Consider the following 27,609-nt stretch of genomic DNA (forward strand, 5'->3'; position numbering starts at 1 on the left):
CTAACTACAAGTAATTGGCACCTTTCATACATCATACATCACCACACAGTGAAGACCTAATATGGAAACAAAACAAAATGTTGCAGCCTGTCCCGAGGACTATGACCAGTGCCCCGGTGATCATTAGTTTATCACATACCCATAACCTTATTTAGTCACACAGACTAGAAGAAAATAGCACTTAATCAATGCGGCAGCCATGTTTGACATGCCTTCCGCAGAGAGGAAGACAGTTCAGCGTGCGGTGGCACTTCATTTTGCACTGTTATCAGCAGTCACCCTTTTGGTCTCTGTATCACTCCCCTCACTCAAGGAAAATAAAAGCTGAATATGTGATAAATAAATATGGGCAATAATTGAGAATGTAGGAGTCCAGAATTGTTGCTCTGTTATTTTTCTGTGGGATTTCTGTGGTTGCCTGCCTTCTCTTCTAACACCTCTGTCTCCTTTTAACGCTGCACTAGTCGTAAAAGGACATACAAAACATAAAAAGCACAAAAAAGTATTCCGGAAGTTGAAACGGCATGAGCACAAACAAGGTAGGTGTCACGTTTTCATTTGTTGAACCGTGTTGCGTAGATGTGATGGATTGAATTGCAGACTGTTACAGTTAAATAGAACCTTCAAAGAATAGCTGGTTGTTGAGACTGTCCCACCCTGGTTCTAACCAGTGACACTAAAATGCATTTATTCTATATTATGTTCATGTGATGTGATAGTATTAACTGTATTGCATGCAGAGAGTTAAGCTGTATGTCTTTGAAGATAAATGTTTAGGTAGGCTTCCCCTTCATTTCATCCCTGGGAATAGTTAGTCAATAAACCAGGCTGTCTGTGCAGATATGTGAATCATCATCATTTCTAATTTCAGAAAAGCCACAAGATGACAAGAAGGACACCTTTGCTGAGAAGCTGGCAACACAAGTCATCAAAAACCTGCAAGTCAAGATCACCAGCATCCACATCAGATATGAGGACGATGTAAGTTCAGATTTCAGCAGTATTCAACTCTTTACCTTTCAAAATAACTGACTTTTGTTTCTGCGTTTTCTTGCCCTTTTGTGTTTAATCACCTGAACCCTAGTGTCCATATTCTGGGGCAAACATTAAGTGGAAATAGCAGGTCTACAGAACATTCCCATCTGATGTACAGGGAAAAAAGGAGTGTACCAATAGGGCCCTGGGGGACCCTGGTCAACTAAGTATATAGGGTTTAAGTGGTTAAAAATAAATAGTAATTGTAATTAGTACAGTATTGGTAATCAGAAAAAGATATGTTTTTTACGTCAGTGGCAGTGAATGAGTTAATAGTGGGGATTATTTAGGTGTCTATCTACCAGTGGTGTCCCCATTAAGATTAAGGATGGTTGTTTTACCTATCTACTCAAGTGGTTAAATCAATGGAGTGACACTTTGTCTTAAGCTCCCTCTCACACACTACATACTGTACAGTAGAGCATGGGTTTTCAACTGATTATGAACCAGGGACCACCACCCTGACTGAGAATCAACCTGGGGACCACTGTTGTGTTGGGAGGGGGGATATGGGCGTGGTGTGGGGGGAAAAGCTTGAAATTAAATAATGACTGTTAAGGCCTTAATTTAATTTGTTAATTCGAGGTGAATTAAATCAAGCCCTTAACAGTCATTATTTAACTGAGATATGCTAGTGGTCCAGAGCTCAGAAAAGATTGAGAACCACTGATCCATTCCTTTCCCATGGTTGCCCCTATTCTGTTCTCTTAACCTTCCATACTAAACTCATGTTATATGTATGAGCAAGCACATACGATTGATATGGGCACATTTCCTACTAATGATGACTCAACCAGGTAAACCGGTACAGTTTCCCTTTTCTGTGGAAGTTCTTGACTTCCGACTTCCAAGTAACTGACAACATTGATGCGTCATCATACATCATAACTAGTGGTCGATAAAATAATATATAATACAAATCTTCACTTAACTACATTACTAAATGCATGGACAGGGACCACATGCAATACCTTCACGGACCACCAGTGGTCCACGGACCACCAGTTGAAAACCCATGCAGTAGAGTACATACAGCGTGTGTGTGACTGTGTCTTTTCCTCTTTCAGCTGTCAGACCCAGAGCGGCCCCTCGCCATGGGAGTTACCCTTGCAGAACTCAGTCTACAGGTGGGAGACACACACACACACACACACACACACACACACACACACACACACACACGCGTGTATTACTTACAGTGTGGGAGGTCGTAGCTTAGTGGGTAGAGAGGCCGTCTGGTAATCAGAAGGTCACCGCTTTGCCTCCCAGCCCTCCTAGCCTATGTGTCCCTTGGCAAAGACACACACACACACACACACACACACACACACACACACACACACACACACACACACACACACACACACACACACACACGCACACACACACGCACACACACGCACACACACACACGCACACACACACACACACACACACACATGCTCACACACACTCTCACACACAACCTCACACACACACACACACACACACACACACACACACACACACACACACACACACACACACACACACACACACACACACACACACACACGCGTGCGCAGTACATAATTGCATACACTTACAATGATGTACTGGTCAGACAAAATTGGATGCACTTGCACACAATTAAGTTATACTTACTTACTAATTAAAAAGTGAATAAAATGTTATTTTGTCCAATCTGTATGGTACAGTATGTTAATACAATATAACTTAGAGCCCCCTTTCCATTGCAGCTTAAGCACCACACCACACCACACCACACCACACCACACCACACCACACTACACCACACCACACCGCATCAAAATATCTACCGTTTCCATTACACAAAAGTACCCCTGCTCAAATCCACAGGTATGAGTAACAGACTCCGGTCATTGACACTCATTTGTAATGTAAATTTTTGTCTAACAATGTAATGTAGGTGAGTGGCCAACTGTCCTGTATACAAATGCAAATCACCTGGGCACGTGGCCCCGCTTGGCCTAGCTCAGACCTACCCAGGACTGGGTACTTTTTAGGCACCAGTTTAGTACCACTTACACACCACTCTACCCACTTCATTGTAGTGGAAACCGAGGCACAAGTGGGCGGTGTGGTGTGGGGTAGGGTGAGGCCATGCATATGGAAAGCCGCCTTTATTCAATTGGGGTGGTCGTATTTGGTCTCCCTGCTCTTCCATTGAAACATTTATATATATCCTGTGTCTTGGTTGGACGTGGCCTTTGACACAATCCTGTATCTGGTTTGACAATTTCGCCATTGAGCAAGCAGGCAGGCTCTATTAGCTCAGTGGTAAAAATGTCAGCATTTGCGCAGGAGACTCGGGTTCAAATCCGGGGTAGAACAGGAAAGTTACATTGTGCATAATAAGGATAATTCCTTTTTAACAGGTCGTTCATGAAAGTCCTTGCGGTCTTGTTTCCAATGAGAACCTGTGAGCAATTAGGGGTTAAGAGTCTTGCTCAGGGATAAATTTAATTTCATCGACACATATGCTGGCCTGGCCTGGAATCGAACCTGGGGCAACCAGGGCCTCTGGCTCCCTAGGCGGGCTCACTAACCACTCAGCTATGGCCGCCCCTACTCAGCTATGGCCGCAGCTTTAACATTGCCAATAGTTGAATGATTTGAAATGTGACAATTATTCTAACTCTTGCTGTTTCTGCTTTTAGACCGCTGACGAGAACTGGAAGCTCTGTATTCTGAATGAGGCAGCCAAGATCATCTATAAGGTAACACAATGCTATGAAATCACTCACTTTAGTATTACAAAATAGGAACGCAATGTACAGTAAGAATTTGTACACTACTGTATCTAAAGTACAAATAGTAAATTGAAACCATGTTAATCAATCATTAATAAAGTGGTGGTGTTTAGCATGTGGAGGTGTAACACTGTGTCTGTGTGCTTTCATGGTCTGTAGTTGGGTCGTTTGGAGTGTTTGTGTGCCTACTGGAATGTCAACAGCTCCATCTTTTATCGAGGCTCTTGGGAAGAGATTGTGGTGAGATATCTTATCTTTCTAATACTGTATAATCGCCTGAATCATATTTGAAGTTAATTTCTAAAAGATTATACTGTGATTACAAAGTGTGGAATTAAAGTTAATACTGGATGATTTCCTAAATACCTAAGACAAAAAGCCCTAGCTATGCAGTGCAGGTAACGTATATATACATAGTTTTAGATTTCAACTTAGTTTATTTACAATATATCTTGCCCTTATTGTCTAAATAACAAAAAAAGGATATGTTTTACAACAGCATAACTTACATAAGACAGGAAAGAGAAAGGAAATCAAAGTTTAGAGAGGAAGGACAACTCGGGTCTCCAAATGTTTATCAAGCGGCTTTGCGATCATGTGTTTGATGCACTAATTGGTCAGTTATGGGTACACTCTGTGTTGGGCTGGGTAGCTTTTATCACATTATGTGCCAGTCAGAGATTTTGCAAGTTGCATTTAGGGCTGGGTTGAGATGGTCAACAGAAATATCTGTAGCCCCAGGGCCAGCCGTTTTGTTATTGCAGGCTTGAATGGTTTTCAATAAAAAGCACATCACAACTCATCATATCAACCTGTGCATATTATATCTTGTAATTGAGATACAAAGTTGTGAAATCAGTTGCTTTGGTAACATAACGCAATGACGTCAGTGTGTCAAGGAAGTACGGTTGAAGCAGCACAGTATCCTCATCTAGCTCAGTGATATAACCTCCTCATTCCACCTACTCCCAGCATGTGGCCTGGTGTACATAATGTGACATCATGGATAGGTTTGGTTTTGCTGTACTACAAATGTTAAAACTGGACAAACCACAGATAAGAGGAAATGAGAACTGTGTGGGAAAACAAAGACCGGACACATTCTAAAAGGGGAAAAACAAAATGAGAAAGATGACAAACAGAGAGGTGTGTAATTCAGAAATAATAATTGTGTAGTTAGGTCGGCCGTAATACTGACACTGTCAGGAGTAGGTACTTGCATCTCACTGCATATTGTTATCACTCTCGCTATAAATGTAAACAGTCATGTTGCTGTAAGGACCTTTTGGGTAGAAACCACTGAATGGTGTATATTACCGAACGGACATTGCAATGCTTTGTTTGGGAGAGACCTCTCTTTAAAGCGGTTCTTATGTTACCATTATTCCATCCATTGCATCGTGTCATCTGACTGGCACCGGTGTGGATGTGGATTATGTGTTTACTATGCAGTGATAAGCCGTGCGAACACGTTCCCCAGCTCTTGTTTATGTGGCTAAATGTCAGAGTAGAAGATTTGAAGTACATATGGATCACCTTGTCACATGTCAGCTGTTAACAAAAAAGCTTGGTACATTGGAAACAATGGGTAGGCTCAACCAACTTTAGAGTTAACAATGTAAACAACTCACTCATGGCACTGACACCGACTTAAATATTATATCCAGTAAACAACACATTTTCTTTTGTTTGAATAAAAGAAACCAAGATCACAGGTTCAGTTCTGTATTGTGAAATTAGACTATTTTTTAAGCCATTAAAACGGCAATGATTCAATAGACAGAAAAATAATTATGGAGAATAAACAAACCCACCCTGATGTACAAAATGTGACAAATTGAGCAGCATTATTTCTTGAGGGATAAAACAGTTGTATATGTATTGCTCCTATCCTTGGGAAGCTTGAACCTCCTGCCTAAGGGGTGGGTCTGGAATGGATGTCCCCCCTAAAGGTTGCAACCTTTATATGATTTCTCACATTTCTCACGTCCTTGATCACCACCAAACAGTGTAAATATTACTCTAAAACAATTTTATAAAACAGTCAAGCACACATTTCACATATCATGTGCAATGTATTCCATTTCTATTTTTACTAAGTTTTCAACATGTTAGGATACTTTGCCATCCCATGTCCATGGTGATGAATTACATTTTATCCTAAATATAGCCAGGTCATATTAGGTTAAAAAGTGTTTCCTGTCAACGTTATCAGATCTTAAATCCCACAGCCTGCTAACAGTGAGTACTATGCCTTTTCCGGTTATATGTTACCCTGCTTTAAAATTAAAATGAGTCATGCTTCAAAGACACAGAATGTAGAGAGAGAAAGGTGGTGACGTACATCACAGGTTTTGATTCAAATCACTGACATCATGGCAAGAGGATTTACAGTGCATTTGCACATGAGCAGGAAGAGCCATTAGGATGCCACTGAATCTGCATTCTCACAAAGGATATGACATTTGTGTGGCTGCAAATCACAGCAATACCTTTCAAAACAAGACTGTTTTTCTAAATTATTATATTTATTGTGCTATCCTCAACATTTTCATTGGATATGTAATTGTCATAGTGGCCTGTTATATAATTATATATATATACTGTATGTATATTTTGGTTGTCAAATACATCAAATCAAATACAAATAAATACTGTGTCTGAAGCGTTGGAGAGCTTTTATTAAATTTGAAACAACGGATACAGGAATTGACTACACTTGGCCACTCATCTGGGCAGCGGACAATCAGATTGTTGAATGCGTCAGGGTAGCCTAATAACTGCATATCATTAATCAGTTGCTGCAGTTTGAAACAGCAGCTTAGACATTCATAAAACCGGAAGGGGAAAAACTAAATCATCATTCTGTGTTAAATGCACTGCTAAAAGGGCAGGAATATTTTTTTTTCTCAACTGCCCTCTGGCAAGTGCTATGGATCTCTGCCTACCTAAATATGCTTCGGCTAGAACAGCTCCATCCTATCTGCAATATGGATTTTAATTTTCTCGCATTGGTGGGAAATTTGGGAATACAGGCCCCACCCGGTTATTATATATAATAATATATATAATAAATACCCGTTGCACATGTTGTCAGAGTACTCGCTGTACTCGTTGTCAGAGTACCCTGGTGTTTAATTTAAGATGATTGTAGATCGACCAGTTTCGTTATTCATCGTACAACAAAGTATATAGCGCTTAAGTGGTTGGTATGTTAATGTCGCTGTCAAGTTAAGTACTACCATTTTGTTTTTCTTGATCCTTTGTCAGGATTAGACTTTGACAATGGCCTTGCCGATGTTCTCTCCCAGTAGCAAGCCCATGAAAGCAGCTGGCATGTTTTCAAATCCCTCTGTAATGTGCTCCCTGCACCTCACTTCACCCTCCTTCACCCAGGCCATCAGCCTTCTGAGGGACTCAGGGTGTTTGTGTTCCCACCTACTCTGCAGGAAGCCCTCCATCCTCAGCTGCTTGAAGATCATGGGGAGGTGAGGGTATGGCCCTGTTTGTGGCGTGGTGTCGTTGTACAAGGAAATGCCTCCACACACCGCTATCCTCCCGTAGTCTTTCATCTGTGGCAAGGCTACACTGGAGAAAGGCCCTCCCACATTCTCAAAGTAGCAGTCATATCCATCTGGGGAGGCGTCTTTCAGGGCCTGGTCTAGTGATGTCACACTTTTGTAGTTGAAGGCTTTGTCGAAGCCCAGCTCTTTGAGGAAGGCCACCTTCGCATCGGAGCCTGCGCAGCCCACCACCACGCAGCCCTTGAGCTTGGCGATCTGGCCGACCACGGAGCCCACCGCCCCGGCTGCTGCATTCACCAGGAGGGTCTCCCCGCCCTGGAGCCCCAAGACCTCCTCTATACCATAGAGGGCAGTCAGGCCTGGCATACCCACAGTGCCCAGGGCCAGGGACATAGGGACGTCTTGAGGCCAGTCAGGCATGATGGGAATCAGGTCTGTCCCATCAGAGACTGTATGGGTCCTCCAACCACCCCTACTGACAACATGGCCGCCCACTGGAAATGCTTGGTTGTTACTCTGGAGGACCTTTACCACTTGAGTTCCAATCATGACATCTCCTTCGGCCATGCGAACTCTACTGAAAGGTCTCATATATGGATCCACGCTCAGAAACATGGCTTCCAAAAGAACCTCTCCATCTTCAGGCTCAGGGAGATGCTCCAGTTTCAGTTCAAAGTTACTGTCCTTGGGGAAGCCCTCAAAGTGCTTTGTCAGAATCCATGTCTTAGCTCGGACCATGGTTCTTTGTTTTGAGCGGTATGGGATGCTCACGATGCTCCTATATTATTACAGCCAATGTGGTATAGTACTGAGATTACTGTCTAGTCTGTATAGAATTATAGCCTTAGCAGGGTTTGTGATAACAGTATGTCACATCCTGGAGTCCAAGATATGAATACAGAGTCGTCGCCGTCCTCCATCATATAGGCATAATAGGCATAAGGCCCATATATAGACATCATACACTACTGAATATGCCTATATATGGGCATCTCGGTTGTATAGAAGTTCTGGACAACCGTCTATCTGACTTCATGCCAGGCACCACACTCCCTCGGGTCCTCTGTGATACACACGCAGTGTTTTAAGTCAATCAGTCAGACGGCTCTCGAAATACGCAAAGTACAGAAACACACGTGCGTGCACACACACACACACACACACACACACACACACACACACACACACACACACACACACACACACACAGATTTGCGTAATTTATAGAAGGATATTTTGCACAGCACAAAGTCTGTATTTTGCACAGCACAAAGTCTGTTTACTTGTTCTGTAGAACAGGGGTCTTCAACGTCTTCAGGCCAGGGACCCCCAAACTGATGGGGAGAAGGAGCAGAGCAGGGACCCCCTACCTCTCAGGGTGGGGGGGCTACAACATATATGTATATGTATGTATAAACATACAATGTTATTGTGCATTCAATACTAAGCTATTAAAATAATAGACAGATTAATATATTCATACTTATATTTTACATGACATGTACAAGTTACAGTGAGTAGGGTGGCCGTACTGCCATTTATAAACATGCCTTATTAACTGAGAACCAATGTCAATACTATCAACAATCTGATAATTGCACAATAATCATGTATACAAGCTATTCAAAATGGACAGAATCATGATTTATTTTAAACATAAATGTGGAAAATGTTTTTAAAATATTTAAAGACAAATGGACATTTTTGGACATTTTTGGACGCGGACCCCCCGTTGAAGACCTCTACTGTAGAAATATTGTGTAACATACACTATACCATGAGTGAGGTAAGTGACACCATATACTGTATGTATGGTGTCACTTATCTCCGCCAGGCAGAGATCTTGTATTTGTATCAACATGGAATAATATAGAGTCTTAATGTCCGCACACATTCAACTCAGTCCAAACTGTCTTCATTCAGTCTGTAGACCCTTAATTTGACACAGCTTAGAGTGCTGACATTCACCAACACATACACCAACATTTTTGCCTAATACAGCATGGTGATACAAACATAATTGACACAAGGTATTAACAAACATTTCGCATTTCAGACAGAACATTGAATGACAGAAAGCTGTTCAGAATTACGTGCACTGCAGGAACTATTGACATGCTTTAGTGACTTTAGTGAGCTGGGAGGACCCACACACATATTGCAATGTAATAGGCCATGACATTTTAACATGTTCTTCATGTTTGTCCTAGTGATGACAATATGACACACTACTTTTCCGTTTGTTCATTGTCCAAAGATGTGTCTCGATATAGCCTGTCTACTCTGATTGCACCATAATGCTGTAATGACAGTCCTTTATTGTATGCCTTCCCCACGCTGCCTTGTGCCTTTTCATAATTTTGCACAACCCCAAAACATTGTCATCACATCCTCCAGACAGACAGAAATATGATTTGCTCTACTGAGTGAGCACACCTTTCTAGTTCATTGTGTGTTCACAGCAAAGTCTGAAAATGACAAATGAACCTATAGTATGAGGGGCCATGTCCACATAAATGTTTTTGAGCTGCCAGTGCCTGTGTGCCATGCATTTCAGACATGCTGGAGCGCTCCTCTTCCCATATATATTATATAAAAATATATGTTAATATATGTCCTTTGCCCCCCTGGTGGCAGAGGCAAAAATCGCCTATGCCTCCGCTCATAAAACGCTTTCTGTGGACACAGCCCCTAATGGCCCAGTTTTTACACTCAGGATTGTGTATTTGTATTTTGTGCTTAATGTGGTATACAGTGAGCTGCATAGTGCTGAGTTGAACTGAGCTCAACTGAGATGAAGTGGCAGAAACTGACAGCAGTACATGTTCTGCTTTTATGTAAAACAATGTCCTTTACTACTGTAGTTACATGGATGGGAAAAAAACAAAAAGTATGTACTGTACATGCAGTCCAAAATTTGCTCTCTGAGGGCATATGGGTAGTGCAGGGGTAAAGTTCCAGGCCGACCACTGAGAAGACTCGTCGACGCTCCAGCTAACACAATTGGCAAGTTCATGGGTGAAAAGCCGGCAGGGGAGGGCGATCTCTGTAGCTACATTAGCGATTCCTACAGTTCGGTCGGGTCTCCTGTTCACCAGGAAGCGGAAGCGTGTTCCTCCGCACACGTCTACACCCTCCAGGTGCAACTCCTCACTGTCAAGTGAAAAGAAGCGTCCGGCAAATCCCCCAGACCAACAGAAGAGGTTGGCAGTGACAGGGATTATACACATGGGGCAGAATAGGCAATTACTAAGAATAAAAGGTCACAGTAGACGGATGCCCCAGGCGACCGTGTGTGTGTGGTGTGTGTGTGTGTGTGTGTGTGTGTGTGTGTGTGTGTGTGTGTGTGTGTGTGTGTGTGTGTGTGTGTGTGTGTGTGTGTGTGTGTGTGTGTGTGTGTGTGTGTGTGTGTGTGTGTGTGTGTGGCAGGCATGGTTGCGTGTGCACGAACGTTCATGTGTGTTTGTTGTTTTATTTGTGTGCGGTCATTACAGTAAACCAGATCAGACCAGTAGTGTTTGCCTGTGTTCAGCCAGCTGTAAGGTAACAGCCTGGATGAGGCTTGCTGACGTGGGAATGACGTGACAAATTCAAACTCTCACAGCTGGATGGAGCTCTCTTCCTCCCAACCTCCTCCTCTAGGCAGCTATGGTGAAAAAGGACAGTAGTCATAATAACTATTAATGCTAATGTCAACATGAATCGGCATACATACTAATTAACCTTGAGACAGAAGACAAGGCACACCATGGAGCAGTGGTTCCCAAACGTAAAACAAGTTCAATTGTGCCTTGGGACTTTGTGACGACTACAATTTGTTATTGCAATATATCCAACTATACAAAAAGTTTGAAAACCACTGCAATAGCGGGATGGACTTAACCTAAAACTGGCACAAAACCTCTCTGCCGTAATCCCTGATCTGGGTCTGTAGGAGAAGCTTGTTCTGTTATTTTCATCCTTTACTGGTTTAGCTCAGGTTGTGTTTGTGGTTGGATGAGTGCTATTTACCATACTCACAGGTGCCAACTCCCTAAAGTCCCCAAAAGTGAAACGCAAAAGACATCGATGAGACATGAGATTCCCAATATGTAGTTTGGGGAACGCTTGCATGGTGATCCAAGATGAAAAAGACAGAATTTCTTGTAATAGCTGAAAGGTGTGTCCAGTAGCAGGGAGAAGTAATAATGATTATTATAATGATGATAACAGACAATCAGTTAACATGTGAGGTCTTCAACTGCCTTGTGTAATGTTGGAATTACAATTAATCTAATTCTATTCTCCTGACTACGGTACTTCATTATAAATAACTCCCCTACTACAATTAAAAATAACTCCTCTACTACAGTCTGCTATCTCATTGCACACTTTGTATGGACAGCACTGCTTTTCTTCATGTTCTTGTTTGTAGTATACACACTATCATGACCCCACGTGAAACCTCTCATTGTAAACTTGTGTAAATTGAATTGTGTGGAATTGAGGTCAGATCCCAAGAGGGATTACGACAATATAAAGACCTTCTCCATGTTAGAATCTCATTAGTTTTCTCTTCATGTTTCCCCTCCAGGACAAACTGAAAGCGGGCATCAGCACCAAGGACCATGAGCTCAAAGACTATCAATACAGTGAGCATCACTCTTTTTAATTAGTGGCCATTATAATGTGAAAAGGAACGAGGCCTTTGAATGCGGCTTGTCTTCAAGATACCGCTCATTTGATCACTCTGTGTGTATGTGTGTGTGTGTGTGTGTGTGTGTGTGTGTGTGTGTGTGTGTACTGGAGAGGTTGATGATAATGATGATGATGATGGTGGTGGCTTTCATCTTCACATAGCTTTGATCTTTACCCCACACGTGTTGATGTAGAGTAGACACTCACATGGCCAGTCACATAACATACACAGACACACACAGGCTGGCAGACAGCCAATACACACTATACACGTGCGGGGACACACAAAGGGACTCCCTCTTTCATCGGTGTGTCGCCCAGGTTGCGCCTAAACCCTAACCTTTAACTTCACAAAAACTATGCCTAAACCTAACCTTAACCCTAACACTAACCGCACCAACACTATGCCTAACCTTAACCCTAACCTCACAGAAATTATGCCTAAAGTCCACCTCAAAACCCTGTCCACCTGGGCGAAACACCGGGATAGAGAGAGTCCAGACACACAAATGCACATGCATACAGTATGTACAGTATAATGTTGACCTCTCATAATCCAGATCATGTATCATGACCTCACTCGAAACCGCTCATTTGTAAACTTGTGTGAATTGAATGGAATTGAGGTGAGATCCCAAATCTCAATGTGTTAGTATCTCTGACAGTGCCCTTGTATTTGTATAGACTATAGAACTACTCATGGTTTTAAAATAATTTCTTTAACTTTTGATAAGAGCTTTACTTCTCGACTATGGCACAAAAGTAGCGAAAATAGCTGATCTACAAGCTCACATCGAATTATGAACTTGTAGATCTGCTATTTACATTATTGAACATTATTGAAAAATATTGACTATAGTGACATGTTCAAAATAGAGATGGAAGGTTCAGGTTGAGTTAAGTCTTTCTGGGTGTTTTTAACCAACAAAAATATTAACAAGAACTTTCCACCTGACAGCGATGACATAGTTGTGTGTAATCATACGTTAACATTTTAGAAACACAATTATTAATTGCAGAACATTATCATTTAAAAGGTAATCCATGAGATGACAATTTGAATTGTGCATATTGTCACACATACAGTACTGATGTACATGGTATTGTACAGGCCTAGCATGTCAGAGTGAAAATACATTGTATTATGGCAATTGTAGTTGCATGTTTCAATTGCATCAAAGTAGTGGTTTGACCTTTTTACCATTTCTACTGACAGTTTTCAAACCCATCTTTGCCTCGGCTAAGATGCGCATCAACCCCAGTGATGAGATTGACCTGAAGTCTCCTAAAGCCACCCTTCACCTGGAAGTTCAGAATATCGCTATAGAGATGACCAAACCACAGGTACCCCCCCCCCCCCTCTCTCACACACACACACACACACACACACACACACACACACACACACACACACACACACACACACACACACACACACACACACACACACACACACTTGCCCTTCTTCAATTACTGTAATATTTCAGTTTTATTATATTCCCGTAATTAATAATTAATGCATTTCCCAACATTGCTAGAACAGTTAAGAATGGGGATAGTACTTGGGGTCATTGCTAAATATTTGCTCTCTTGGAGTGCAAATTAGAGCTGTAGTACCTGACAGTAATTTATAATGTTCCTGGATGTTGGCCAAAATGGTGCCGTTCAAACAACATACGGTAACCCTCTGGGTATCAATGCATAAGAATACACCTGTAATGAGCTTTTATTATGAATTTCCTCAAACAGTAATCTAACACAGGGAATTTCCAATAAAGTCTTTCATTATTGACCTTTACTGTAACTCAGCAGCTTCCGTGCCCATAACAATCAAAACAATAATGTTATATCAAGTGCTTTACTAACAATACGTCACAAATGTGTACATCAAAAATGCATAAAAGCCCATCTAACACATAATTGCAGTGTGTTTGCAAGATCATGCTCATGTTCTGTGTGTGTGTGTGTGTGTGTGTGTGTGTGTGTGTGTGTGTGTGTGTGTATGTGTGTGTGTGTGTGTGTGTGTGTGTGTGTGTGTGTGTGTGTGTGTGTGTGTGTGTGTGTGTGTGTGTGTGTGTGTGTGTGTGTGTGTGTGTGTGTGTGTGTGTGTGTGTGTGTGTGTGTGTGTCAGTACCTGAGTATGGTTGACCTCCTGGAGTCCATTGACTGTATGGTGAGGAATGGACCATACAGGAAGTTTAGACCTGATGTCCCCGTCCATGGAAACACCAAGTCCTGGTCAGTCCAACAAACATCACACCATGGTTATGATAATCGTTAGTGTCAGGTCTGACTATTAGTAGTTAGACCCAGTGTTCCATAAGTAGGATGACAAGCACCAGGTCAATGCAATGCACTTCCTTGTAAGTTAGTTGGTAGGACTAGAGGTCCTGGTAGGATTTAAAAAACAACATTACTAGAGGTCCTGGTAGGATAGAAAACCAGCAGTACTAGAGGCCCTGGTAGGATAGAAAAACAGCAGTACTAGAGGTCCTGGCAGGATAGAAAACCAGTAGTACTAGAGGTCCTGGTAGGATAGAAAACCAGCAGTACTAGAGGTCCTGGTAGGATAGAAAACCAGCAGTACTAGAGGTCCTGGTAGGATAGAAAACCAGCAGTACTAGAGGTCCTGGTAGGATAGAAAAACAGCAGTACTAGAGGTCCTGGCAGGATAGAAAACCAGCAGTACTAGAGTTCCTGGTAGGATAGAAAACCAGCAGTACTAGAGGTCCTGGTAGGATAGAAAACCAGCAGTAATAGAGGTCCTGGTAGGATAGAAAACCAGCTGTTCGAGACGTCTTGGTAGGATAGAAAACCAGCTGTAATGCAGGCCACCAAGGACCAGAGTTGACAACCACTGTCCCAGTGCCCAAACTGATGGGCACTGTGTCAAATCTATTTTGTTGTTGTCATTCTTTCAGGTGGAGGTATGGAATAAATAGTGTTTTGGAAGTTCATATTCGGCGCTGTAACCAGATGTGGTGTTGGCGCAACATCAAACAGCACCGGGAGACCCTGAAGGCATACAAGACTGCATTCAAGACCAAACTCCTTACCCAGGGCAAAGTCAACCCAGAGTCAGACCAACAGATACAGGTGACAATACTAAAATTGTTCTCTGGGTTTTTGAAGGCCTCGCCCCTGTCCGTCCACCTGTCTGTCTGTCTCACTCTGTGTGTGTGTGTGTGTGTGTGTGTGTGTGTGTGTGTGTGTGTGTGTGTGTGTGTGTGTGTGTGTGTGTGTGTGTGTGTGTGTGTGTGTGTGTTGATTTGTCAGTTTTTAAACTCTGTGACTCAAATATATTGTGTGTTTGCGTTTTTGCTAGGATCTAGAGAAAATCCTAGACGTGTTCAACCTCACTTTAGCCCGACAGCAGGCCCAAATGGAGGTAATACTCTGGATTTGTTCATCTACAGTATATGACAATGCCATGTAGCCTTGCTCTTGTACTGTATTGACAAGACTGTATTTATATACTGTAACGTTTTGCACATTGCATCCTCTTGGTCTGTCTCTCGTTCATTTCATTTGCTCCTGTTTTTGACCTTCATGTTCCCCTTTCTATTGTTCTCTCTTCCCATTCTATCCTCCTCATCCCTTCTCCATTCCTTGTTTCCTCACTTTGCTCCTGACTCTATTCCTCTTGGTCTTACTCCTTTCTCACTCCCTCCTCTTTATTTCTCCCTCTCTCCTCGCTCCTCTCTCTCCTCTGTCACTCCACCAGGTGATTCGTTCTGGCCAGAAGCTTGTTGGGAAGAAGGCAGCAGCTGGCCAGAAGCAGGGAGGAGGAGGAGGAGGAGGATTCTTTGGCAGTTTGTTCGGCAGGAGGGCCAAGAAAGAGGAGCAGGAAGAATCCAAAGAAGCTGAGATTGAGAGTGCGTCTCCCGCCACCGCCTCAGTTCACTCTTAAGCCTGATTTATACTCGTTGCACAACGATGTAGATCTACAAGTTCACAACGTGTCGCGACGCATAACATTGTGAACTTATAGATCTGCCTTTTCTGGCGAGACCGTTGTACGACAGAGTATAAATTAAGCATTACACCAGCTATGCTTCTATTGCTTACAGCTACTGTATAACAATGCATTTCACTATGCAAATTTAGAAAAGCTGGATGGCGAGGGCATCATTTCAAAAACATTTTCACAGTATTGCTGAAATGTTTTTATGCTTGTGTTAGTCTCTCCATACAGAAATGATGGAAAGGTCTTTGTCAAATATATAATGTTATAGTGACCTTACCAGTAGATGTGCCTTGGATGTAGCTACTGTACCATGGGGGGGGGGGGGGGGGGGAGGGGTTATATCATACATTATGAAGCTAAAGATAGTTTTGCTCCATATGTCCTCTGTGTTTAGGTACTGGCTTGGATGAGCTGATGACTACAGACGAAAAGCAGAAACTCTACACTGCCATTGGATATAGCGGCAGCTCGCACAATCTGACTTTACCAAAGCAGGTACTGTAGAACTGACTGATGCTGTCTCTCTGTATGTTGCTCTTTCTGTGTGCCTATGACCCTCTTTCTCTTCCTGTTTGTCTGCCTGTCACTTTTTCCCTGCCTCCCAGCTGTGTCTGTGCCCGTCTATATTTTATGTATTTGTTTATTTGGACAGGACAGTGCATATTAATGAACAATGCACAAGATGTAGAATGCTAATTTGCATCCGTAGTCCCCATACATAAAACAAGCAACATCACAAGTGGCACACATAGAGTACAAAAGGTACAAAGGAGAAGAAAAAAGAAGTACGGTAACAGTAAAATAACCATTTTTTTTACCTATTAACTCATTTTGGGCGGGAGCCCCTACTTGTAAGTATACCTTTCACGACGGGAACCCCTTTTGGGTGTCCTGTTGCTATGTACAGTAGCTATATAGAAACATACATTTTTGTAATTGTTTAATACATATTTGAGGTTTTTCAGAAAAGTTAGGTCGGGATTTAGAAGGCTTTTTTAGAATCAGCCTCAGGTCTAAATGGGTTAAAGCTATAGAATACAAGGAAAGACCAATGAACAATAAAGAAACTTAATTTAAGCCTATTTTGTTTTTTAAATAGTTTGTCCTTGATTTTTTTTTAAGTGGACCTTAAAATATGTGAAGGTTGGACACTTGTGTCAGTGTGTAGATTGTTCCAGATAGTGCTTCCCTGAACTGAAAAAGTATTTTGCGCAAACGTTGTGTGTCTGAACTGCCCCCACAATGCCCTCTGGTTGCGCCCTTTGTGCCGATGCCCCTGTCGGGCTTCCATTTTATAAATTCCCCCATAGGAGGCGGGCATAACCCATGTAATGTTTTATACATTACATGTGTCTGCCTGCCTGTGCTTATCTGTCTATCTATCCATCTATCTGGCAGTGGCTATCTGGCTGCCCCCCCATCCCAATAATGTTCATGACACCTTTTGTGCACCTGTCCGCCTGAAAATGTATATCCACACACTCACACTCATACACACAAAGCTGTGCACATTAATATGCCATCAAATTAGATTAGAACATTCATGAATGCCTGTTCTGTTTGCAGTATGTGGCGGTGATTATAACATTCAAGCTGCACAGGACGTCGGTCACTGTTAGGGAGGAGCCCAATGTTCCAGAGATCCTCAAGGTTCAGATGATTGACCTGAGCACCACAATATCCCAGAGACCCGGGGCCCAAGCTGTTAAGTAAGGCCTTTTTCTGCTCTAGATTTTCTAATTGTTAGAGACACTGTTTTGTAACGTACAATTTGCAATTTCAATTACCACAATGGCCAATCCAGACCGCCATGCATCATAGCACACATGCACGCACGCACGCACGCATGCAAACCCACCCACAAGGTGCTTGTTCTGTAATGCTTTCTTACATTGTACTCATCCTGTATGTACCATTCTACAGTATTTTGTTAGATTCTACAGTGTTCTTCAGTTAGATTATGCAGTATTCTTCTGTTAGATTCTAATGTATGAGATACTGTATCTGTAATGTATCAAGTGGACATGGGACGGAACATTCTCTCATGCATCTCTTTCAAATACAGCAAATATACTGCAGCTTATTAAATGTGACTGTTATTGATCTGACTACTGATACCTCTCTCTTTCTCCTCTGCGTCATCACTCTCTGGTCCCCTGTCTGCAAACACACACACACTAAACACACTCCCCAGGGTTAAGGTGGAACTGCAGCACTGGTATGTGACTGGTTTGAAGCAGCAGGGAGTGGTTCCATCGCTCATTGCCTCGGTGGGAGACTCGTCCTCGTCTCTGCTGAGTGTCCTGTTTGAGCTAAACCCAGAGGACAGCGCGGCAGACCAGCTACTACACATCAACTCCCTGCCTGTCGAGATCATCTACGATGCTGTACGGATAATGCATAAAACGTTCAGTACACACACGCACGCACGCGCACACACACACACACACACACACACACACACACACACACACACACGCACACACACACTTCATTTATCATAGTCTCCGCCAGGCTGAAGGCGTGGCCGAGACTACGTTTTGCCCCCTACCTGTCCGTGTGTTTGTTCGTCCATCCTTCCGTCTGTGAACAGCTAATCTCCGGCACCATTGGGCCAATCAGTGAACGTGAAACTGTGCAGGCACACTCCCTGGATCCAGAGCAGAACCAGTTGCCCACATTTTTCACATCGGCCTGATTGGCTAAGATTGGCATGTAAATCTAATCAGGATACAATATGAAAAATATAATGGATCCGTCTTGATCACTTGACTATAGAGATAATGTGTACCGATTTGTGTGATGTTTGGACAAAATGTGTTGTACAAGTAATAAAATTGGCCTATTTTGAAAGGGTGCCATTTGTTCCTCAACGTAGTGTGATTGTGCGTGCAAAGTTTCACCGCAATCGGACGCTGCGTTCATGATATGCGGCATTTTCTTCAAAACGGGCCACTCCTGCAAACTTTAGATGTCAATCTTAGCCAATCAGGATGGAATAGGAAACATCTAACAGATCCGTCTTGATCACATGACTATAGAGATCATGTGTACCGATTTGTGTGAAACGTGGATAAAATCTAAAGGGAGTAATATAAAAAAATGGTTTTACATAAGTTGGCCTCCTGGTGGCGCTATAAAAGGCAGATGTGAAAAATGCAGGGCAAAGGTTTTTCCTAGGCCTCTAGGGAGTGTGCATACAAAGTTTTACACAGATCGGTGCAGTATTGGGTAAAAACACGAATCGGCCTGTTATAGCGCCAACATGAGGCTGATTTGAAAATGTTCAAGTGCTATTTCTTCCTGGGCCAAGTGGGAATGTGCGTGCAAAATTTCACGGAAATCGCATTTTGTTGAAAACGGAGCACTCCTGCAAACTTTGGAAGCCAATCTTAGCCAATCAGGAAGGAATATGAAAAATCTGAAAGACCTGTTTCGTTTAACACATTGGACGCCAGAGGTTAATCTCATAATGTACCTACCAGTGCCAAGCTCTTTTTGTTGTTTTTTTGTTTTTTTCATGTCGTCATAGCCCCCGCTAAATCCGTTTAAAATCCGCGTTCATTTGGTTCGACACAAACACGGGATCCGTGAAAAACAAAAACAAAAAACTCCGAGCCGATCCGTGCCGCCATTTTGAAGTTACAGGCGAGAACGTTAGACAGGACGATGCGGTGAGGAAAACCACAAGGGAGATAAATCGATTCTAAGCTGATGCCTAGACAGGAAACGGATGCGAGCGAAAAAAAACGGAACCAGTTTTATTCCGTTTCCGGTCGGCCCCGGAACCGGAAATGGGTCGAAAAAAATTCCGGAAAGTGCACTTTTTCGATTTAACATGGGAAATGCGAGTCGCGACTGGCACACTGCGGCTTTAAATCGGTTCGCGTTGATCTACGCGACTGGCACGCGATGTGTTGACTATAGAGATACTGTTAACCAATTTGTGTGAAGTTTGGACAAAATCTGTAGTACTGTCAAAAAATGTGATTTGCAAAAATCTGTATAACAGGCCCATGTGAAACATTTGGGGCAGAGGTTCAGCTCTGGCATCCAGGGAGTGTGTGCGCACATTTTTGGTGCGATCAAGCCAACGGTGCCGGAGATTAGCTGATCACAGACAGACACATGGGCGGACGGACGGACAGGGTGCAAAACATAGTCTCAGCCATGCCTTCCGGTGTGGCGAAGACAACATCCCATTGATTTTCTCTAGAGAGAATTGGATTATCAACTAAAATGTCGTAACAATTGAGGTTGGATGGAGGTTCCATTCTCTGTGTTGCTCAGTTAGTGGAGCAAGGCGTTAAATTAACACTGTTAGGTTCCCTTTGGAGTCACACAAGCTGAAAGAAGTACTGGTGGAATCTTACTTTAGTATATACATTTTTCTGAAAGCTTTATACATATACAAATATAGTCTGTATGCTCTTTTTCCAGCTGACAGTGAATAGTGTGGCAGACTTCTTCAAGACGGGGAAGGGTGTGGACTTGGAAATGCTGACCTCAGCCACTCTCTCCAAACTGGAAGAGATCAAGGAGAAAACGGCTACAGGTGGCTGACAGTTTATTGTATTATGTTCGATAGATAGCTAGACAGACAGACAGAGACAGACAGATAGATAGATATATTGTTTGTGTGTGTGTGTGTATGTGTGTGTGTGTGTGTTAAACAATAATAATTGTGTTATGATGTTGTATGATGTTGTGCTGTCTTTTCCAGGTCTCTCTCACGTCATTGAGACCAGAAAGATCCTGGATCTGAGGATAAACCTGAAGCCTTCCTACCTGCTGGTGCCAAAGTCTGGATTCTATGACGCCCAGTCAGACCTCCTCATTGTAGACTTTGGTAGCTTACAGGTTAGTTAGCAGTATACAACATAATATACAAAAGAGAGTGAAGGGTGAAAAAACGTCCCACACATAGAATAAATGCCAGAGAAAACAGAACAACCAGGTGCTCAAAAATGGTTAAAAGTGGTTAAAAGTATCAATGCTGCTCACGGATCAAACAGGATCAAACATGAGAAAAAACAACAAGACAATTTGGGCAGGTCTTCACCTTCATCTATTTTTTTATCGGCCTGATACAGACCTTCCGAGGTCAAAACATGTTGGCAGTTGCCTTATATTAATAAAGGCTTGTGTGTGCCCGGATCGTCTGTTGTTTTTTCGCATTAAAATAAATGCGTTTAGAAACTGTTGTCTTCTTAACTGTTTAAGATTTTTAGGAGACTACAAGCATAAAATGGGACTAAGATTGGTCATAACATTTTATGTTTTATGTGTATACATATACAGTACATCATTTTAAGTATACGAGCATGTTTATGTGGTTCAGCTGAACAGCGTGGAGCAGGGTAGCCACCCGCCACTATCCGCCAGCTTCGCCGCTCTGGAGGAGATCATGGACCGTGCCTACGAGAGATACTCTCTGGAACTCTGTAGCGTTCAGCTCCTCTTTAGCAAGCCAGGTACACGCGCGTGCACACACACACACACACACACACACACACACACACACACACACACACACACACACACCACACAATCTTTCATTTGGCATTCATGTTACTATACAGTTTATTTATTAATCCGGTACATCTGGTATGATGATTTTTACATTTAGTCTGTACAGGACATTGGCCATCCCACTACTCTTTTATGTTTCTTTTTTTAACCACATGAACCCTAGCGCCTAGAAAATAGCAGATCTACTGTACAAGCTCACAACATGTAAGCTTGTAGAGGGGAAAGAAGGATGCAGCCTTGTGTAGACCCCTGGGGGACTTCCATCAAAGTACTATACACAGTTTAAGTGGTTAAGTTAGAAATGATATTTAAAATCTGAAGGGGAGTGAAATCTCTGACAGGTTTTTATACTAGATTTACTCAAAGTTCATGTATTTGGAGGCCATGTCACCATGGAGAGGCACATGTTACAAATTACAGAGTGTAGTCTGACTGTAGTCGTTAAAAATGTCAGGTGTTTTAACATTGTGTTTGTGTTGTTGTTTAGGAGAGGCATGGAAGACTGCACGTTTGCATGGATCCTCCAACCAGCATATTCTGCAGCCCATGGACTTCACTGTTCAGCTGGCCAAATGTATGGTGGAGAAAGATGCCAGGATGGCCAGGTTTGTTTGATTCATTTGTTTCATTGTATTTTTGAACCACTTGAACCCTCCGTCCCTATTCTGGGCATTTCATAATAGGTGAATATTTGGCGAAAATAGGCAACATTCTGCAAAAATAGCATTCTTACAACACATATTCTCGGCGAAGAGATTTGTTTTAGAGGGAAAAAAGAGGGGGCAAAGTATAGACCCCTGGGGGACTCCTCAAATTCTTCAAGGACACCAAGGAACATTGTACTTTGTGATTTTAAGGTTCAAGGTGTCTGGAGAGCTGCCATTGCTCCATGTGAGGATCTCTGATCAAAAGGTCCACGGTGTGCTCCAGCTCATCAACAGCATCCCCCTGCCCAACATGGGCTCAGCGCCCTCCACCCCCACCGAGAAGGTAGGCTTGTACACTCAATCCATATCAGAAAAAACTTCCCTACATGAGGTCCAAGCCTCTACTCTCAAGAACAAGGCTCATTTGGTACAGTCCAATCCATGGCTCCATTCACAACAAAAAATGTCACAATTGGCACACTCCTGATCATTGCCCATGAATGTCAAATAAATACATAATACATAAACAATATTTCAAACCTATTGAGTGTTTTTCAAAGAAAAAACATCTTTGTTCCTGTCTTCTTGCTCTAGGTGCTGTCTCTGGCTGACACTAGGCCTAGAGCTCTCAGCCTTCATCCTGCCTTAATCGATGCAATTGAAACAGGTTAGCAATAACATTACACCAGCTGCCTTTCACTGACAGTGTTGTACTATTTGGCATTGCCAATCTTAATATACTATGAACTTCCACTGTGCTGTAGCTGCACAAATGTGCATTTTCCGCAATCTAGGTTAAATGGTTCTGTACTGATATTACGTCAGTTGTAATTATGTCCGATTCCCATTTACTATAGGAAAGTTATGTACTCACTGTGTTGTTACGTCTTTCTTTCCTTTATTGCTGCTATAATCTACATCCTGTTCTAATGGCTGTAACGACTCAGGGGATTAGACCTGAGGCCGATTTTAAAAACGCCTGCTAAATACTAACCTAAGTTTTCAGAAAATCTTACATTTTTTATTCATCCAATTTAAATAATTATTCCTGTTGCTATATGCATTTTAAAAAAATGTCACAGATGCTTTCCCGGTTTTAAAGGTATAACAACCTATAGGCTTCCCCGGTCTTAATGGGTTAATACATCTGATCTACCGGTATGTTGTTGCTGTCAGGTGGAAAACTCGTATTGTATGTCCAAAAACGTTACTTTTTAGGATTCAAATTTTAAAATTGCTGATCTACAAGCCCTTAGATCTGCTACTTTGTGTGACACGGTAGTATGACGAAGTAGGGCATTCATTTATGAAAAAAACAGGAAAAGTTAAAATATGGAGATGAGAGGTTTCCACCCGACAGGAATTATGTCAGTTTGTCTTTATCTGATTAATTTATTCTATTTGTGAATGAATCTACTGGAAGCCATTGTACTGTTGTCATTATAACTGCAACATAACAGCGCCCCCCTCAGGTCAGCTGTGTTCTCTCAACATACAAGCTACTCGATAAGACTAATTCAACAGTCTGCAAAGATCCATAGACCTTTACTTGAATATAGTGGTTACTCATCTGACCTACAGTTACATACAGTACGACATGACAAACTGGAATTATATTTGAGGAAATACGTAAGACTGACCCAAACGTACAGTAGACTGGCTCTGACCACAGAACTACTCCAACTGGATCTTGTCTTGTGCAGATTCTGATGAGGATGCTAGCATGCGGTCTCTGGACGATGGTCAACAATCAGCCATAGAAGAGCTCACTGATGTTCAGTTCCAGTTTGAAGTCAAGACGGTGCGTTTATCAGCATGTTTATTATCTCCTCATCTTATCCTCAGTAAACCACAGAATAGGCCACAGCGGCCTACCGAGCTCAAAAGAGAAGTTCATTGAGCTGTGTCAGGATGTTATAGATATGATGTTATAGATACAGAAGAGGTAGTGAGACGGTGAAGGGGATGAGCTGCAGTATGCTGCAGTTTTAGTACTTAATGTTATATCTGCCTGTGTGTGTGTGTGTGTAGGTCTTGTTGGAGCTCACAAGGCAGGCTGACCAGGAGAACACGGTGCTGGCCCTCAGTGTGTCTCAGCTAGGAGCCCAGGGCAAGCTGAGGACATATGACCTCAGCATCACCTCCTACCTTCGCCGAGTAGGCCTGGACTACTGTGGTAGGAACACACACACACACACACACACACACACACACACACACACACACACACACACACACACACACACACACACACACACACACACACACACACACAGCATGTCCTTAAATGCATGCATACTGTGTACATACATGCACAAATACAGACAGTAACACTTACATACTGTATCCCAGCACACTAATTCATAATTGCATAATATGACACATATATACTATACTGGTCTGATACAGTAATAGTGAACCACCTGGCAATTCATCCAGCTAATACAGTACAACCCCCAAATAGTTCAGCAATGTGTGTGCAATTTATCATCCACTTCTAATGTTTTTGTTTGTGATGGACAAGCAAAATAATCCAAATTATTATGCGTTGGAAGCCCTCTTTGAAATATAGCCCTGATCGAATCGCTGAAGATATTTGGAATGTTTGGCAAAGTGTGTGCTGCTTTGCCTAATATGGAATTATCTGAGGCCATGCAAATACGTTGGCTTCTAATCTACAATGAATTGGCATTCGTTATTATACATTCATAGATACATTTGAAATGACATGCCTCTGAATGTTTGATTACCGTGACGGTACTTGTTGGAATGATTTAAAATGGAAACTTGCCTACAATAAATGAGACCCATTTTATACAGCACAAAAAAAGACACAAAAACAGACGCATGCTGACTGTACATTCGAAATACACACAATTGCACTCTAGGTACTTCTTGCACAGTTGTGCTGTAGTTAGCGAGTGTGAACTTTTAATGTGGACGTGTGTTTGTACCAGATGAGCGGAAGGAGCCTCTCCACCTGATCAGCTCATCAGACAAACAGGGCTCTGACTTGCTGAAGGTGGAATATGTCAAAGTAAGTCTCTCCATCAATGTTTAGATGTCGGTATCTAATAATGCATTTTTCACATCCACAACAAAGAAAATCCCATAACATCCCCTCAAAAACCAATAAACAAATGTTTAAAATGTTTTTTGCATTTGTTTGTTTTTCATATTTTCTCCACAGGCTGACCCTAATGGCCCCAGCTTCCTGACCATGTTTGACAACACAGAACAAACACTTAAGGTGAGTAATGGATGTAGCTTTGGAGGTGCTTGGCTTGGTGTGCTGCAAAGAAACATAATTGGCCGTGTTTACGGGTGGAAAGCCGGCAGGGGAGAGTGATCTCTGTCACTGGAATAGCGACTCCTACTGGTTAACCGAGATGCCTGCTCAGTAGGAAGCGGAATTGAGAGGGATGGCATGATGTTCCTCTGCATGCATTACGCTCACCCGGTGAAACTCCTCACTGTCAGGTGAAAGATACGGCTGGTGACTCCATGTGTATTGGAGGAGATATGTGGTGTCTACCATGGCTGCACGATATTAGGAAAACATGCAATATATGATAAAATTGTTGACTCAAGTAAACAAATGTTGAATTATTTATACAGTGTTAAAGTCTTTCTGCTTTGGTTTACTGCTAACATAGAACCCAGACAAGGAAAAGCCCACTGTATGCACATTGCACACACACAAAAAGAAGAAGAAAGAAATGGATTTCTGTATATTTCCATTCCAACATAGTTTTACAGACAACATTGCACCTGGCTACACCTGCTATTGACAATGAATGTATACCACCAGCTTAACAATGCCGTTTCTGACTGCTCCCCTAATATTTCTTCTAATCTAAGAAAAAACTTCAACTTAGATAATTAGCTGGGCTCTGAGTGATATGCCAAATGTATTGATATGCAGAGTGTGAACACATGGCACATAATATTCATTGCAGTTCAAGCATATCGTGTTGATATTGCGATGACGATAAATGTTTGATATCTTGTGCAGCCCTAGGGTCTACAACACCCTCTCCAGACTAAACCATGAGGTTGGCAGTGGCAGGGTCTATAGGGGAATTGGCAATGACTAAATTGGAGAGAAAAAAAAGTTGATAAAAAAAGTTATGGACATATATTTTCCTGGTGTTCCCATAGTAACAGACAACAGCAAATACACAAAGCGTTTAACAGGGCTTTAGAGCTCAGATTACATAAACTCTGAAGTGCTGCCTGTATTATAAGGGAAAGAGAGAGATGCTGTAGAAAGAACTAAATTACCTACTGTACCAGATTACAGCTGTATTTAGCTTTATTCCTATTGTTCTCTGTTGTGCTCAGGTGGAGTTTTCATCCCTGGACTTCCTCCTCCATACCAAGGCCTTGCTGTCCACCATCAACTATCTGAACACCGTTCTGCCTCAGGACCTCACCACCTCCAAAGACAGAGAGGTCAAGAAGCCGGTGGAAAAAGCTGGACATGGCAAGATGGGTAAACATCTCCATATTGCCCTGGCTGTGAGGGATAGGCAACTACACTATACGTGAATGCATGTACCTGTTCTGTAATATTACTTATACTATGATTACTACTGCTACTACACAGCAAAATCCTCAGTGTTAATTTAACTGAAATGGATTCGTAAGTGTCCATTTTTATACTGTTCTTCTTGCGCTTAGTCTTCTTTAACAAGAATATACTGTCTGATCTATATGTCATGCTTAATAACAATATTATAGACAATAAAACAATAATAGTTAATAGTTGTATTGTCACAGCTCTATGTTTATTTAACTGTGTTTCTGTATCCCTTGGCAGTATCAAAAGGCTCGCGAGATGTCAACATTTTTAACTTCAAACTGTTTGCCCAGCTGGGCCGTTTCCATGTGGAGGTCTGTGATGATCGACGCAGCATCGCTGACATCATAGTCCAAGGCAAGGTTCCACTTTGTTTCTCAGATATCTATCGTTCATTTATTTGGGGACCGTTTGATGAAAGTGATTTAGATTATTTTATTGTTCTTAGGCGCACTGGTGGCGCAGTGGTTAAGTCCCTGCCCACCACCACAGGTTCGAATCCACCGTGGTGCATCCGGCTTTGTCGGGCGTCTATGCTAGCACAATTGGCCCGTGTTCGGGGGAGGGAAGCCGGGCGGGGAGGGTGATATTGGTCATTGCATGTACTCCTACCGGCTGGGGCGGCACCTGTCAGCAGGGAGCGTTGGGTGGGAGGAGTAGGCAAAGCCTCTTCGTCCTCCCGGTGGGGGCTCCTCACTGGCACGTGAGTCAGTAGGATACAACAGCAGTGACACAGAAGTGTTTTGGGAGGAATTAATTGGCATAATGACGGAAAAAATGGTGTAAAAAATAATAATTCAAAAAAGTTTAAACAAAATATTAAGAATGGACTATTGGGGCATGGTAGTGTCTGAAACGGTTTCATCCTGGG

General features: G+C 42.4%; 2 protein-coding genes across 4 annotated transcripts in view; one reads left to right on the forward strand and one right to left on the reverse strand.

Moving 5' to 3' along the window:
• Positions 1-27,609, forward strand: part of vps13c (vacuolar protein sorting 13 homolog C) — a 94,442-nt gene that overhangs the window by 19,226 nt on the left and 47,607 nt on the right. For all 3 annotated transcript variants that reach the window (XM_084042340.1, XM_084042341.1, XM_084042342.1), the window contains 25 exons: positions 872-981; positions 2,103-2,162; positions 3,717-3,776; positions 3,969-4,049; positions 11,907-11,964; positions 13,227-13,354; positions 14,142-14,248; positions 14,932-15,106; positions 15,336-15,398; positions 15,735-15,885; positions 16,372-16,472; positions 17,544-17,686; positions 18,172-18,364; positions 20,418-20,532; positions 20,701-20,837; positions 21,319-21,451; positions 21,997-22,114; positions 22,367-22,499; positions 22,751-22,823; positions 23,860-23,957; positions 24,188-24,332; positions 25,114-25,193; positions 25,347-25,406; positions 26,501-26,651; positions 26,979-27,095. In XM_084042340.1, the coding sequence (XP_083898466.1) occupies positions 872-981; positions 2,103-2,162; positions 3,717-3,776; positions 3,969-4,049; positions 11,907-11,964; positions 13,227-13,354; positions 14,142-14,248; positions 14,932-15,106; positions 15,336-15,398; positions 15,735-15,885; positions 16,372-16,472; positions 17,544-17,686; positions 18,172-18,364; positions 20,418-20,532; positions 20,701-20,837; positions 21,319-21,451; positions 21,997-22,114; positions 22,367-22,499; positions 22,751-22,823; positions 23,860-23,957; positions 24,188-24,332; positions 25,114-25,193; positions 25,347-25,406; positions 26,501-26,651; positions 26,979-27,095 (2,790 nt within the window). The remainder of the gene's footprint in view (positions 1-871; positions 982-2,102; positions 2,163-3,716; positions 3,777-3,968; positions 4,050-11,906; positions 11,965-13,226; positions 13,355-14,141; positions 14,249-14,931; positions 15,107-15,335; positions 15,399-15,734; positions 15,886-16,371; positions 16,473-17,543; positions 17,687-18,171; positions 18,365-20,417; positions 20,533-20,700; positions 20,838-21,318; positions 21,452-21,996; positions 22,115-22,366; positions 22,500-22,750; positions 22,824-23,859; positions 23,958-24,187; positions 24,333-25,113; positions 25,194-25,346; positions 25,407-26,500; positions 26,652-26,978; positions 27,096-27,609) is intronic.
• Positions 7,082-8,077, reverse strand: LOC311034671 (prostaglandin reductase 1-like; the record flags this gene model as incomplete). The annotated part of the gene is made up of 1 exon (XM_084042607.1): positions 7,082-8,077. Exon 1 carries the CDS (start codon positions 8,069-8,071, stop codon positions 7,082-7,084), a length of 990 nt encoding a protein of 329 aa, XP_083898733.1. The 5' UTR covers positions 8,072-8,077.

The sequence above is a fragment of the Gymnoscopelus microlampas genome, assembly GCF_963454915.1.
Source record: "Gymnoscopelus microlampas genome assembly, chromosome: 1".
Taxonomy (NCBI): domain Eukaryota; kingdom Metazoa; phylum Chordata; class Actinopteri; order Myctophiformes; family Myctophidae; genus Gymnoscopelus; species Gymnoscopelus microlampas.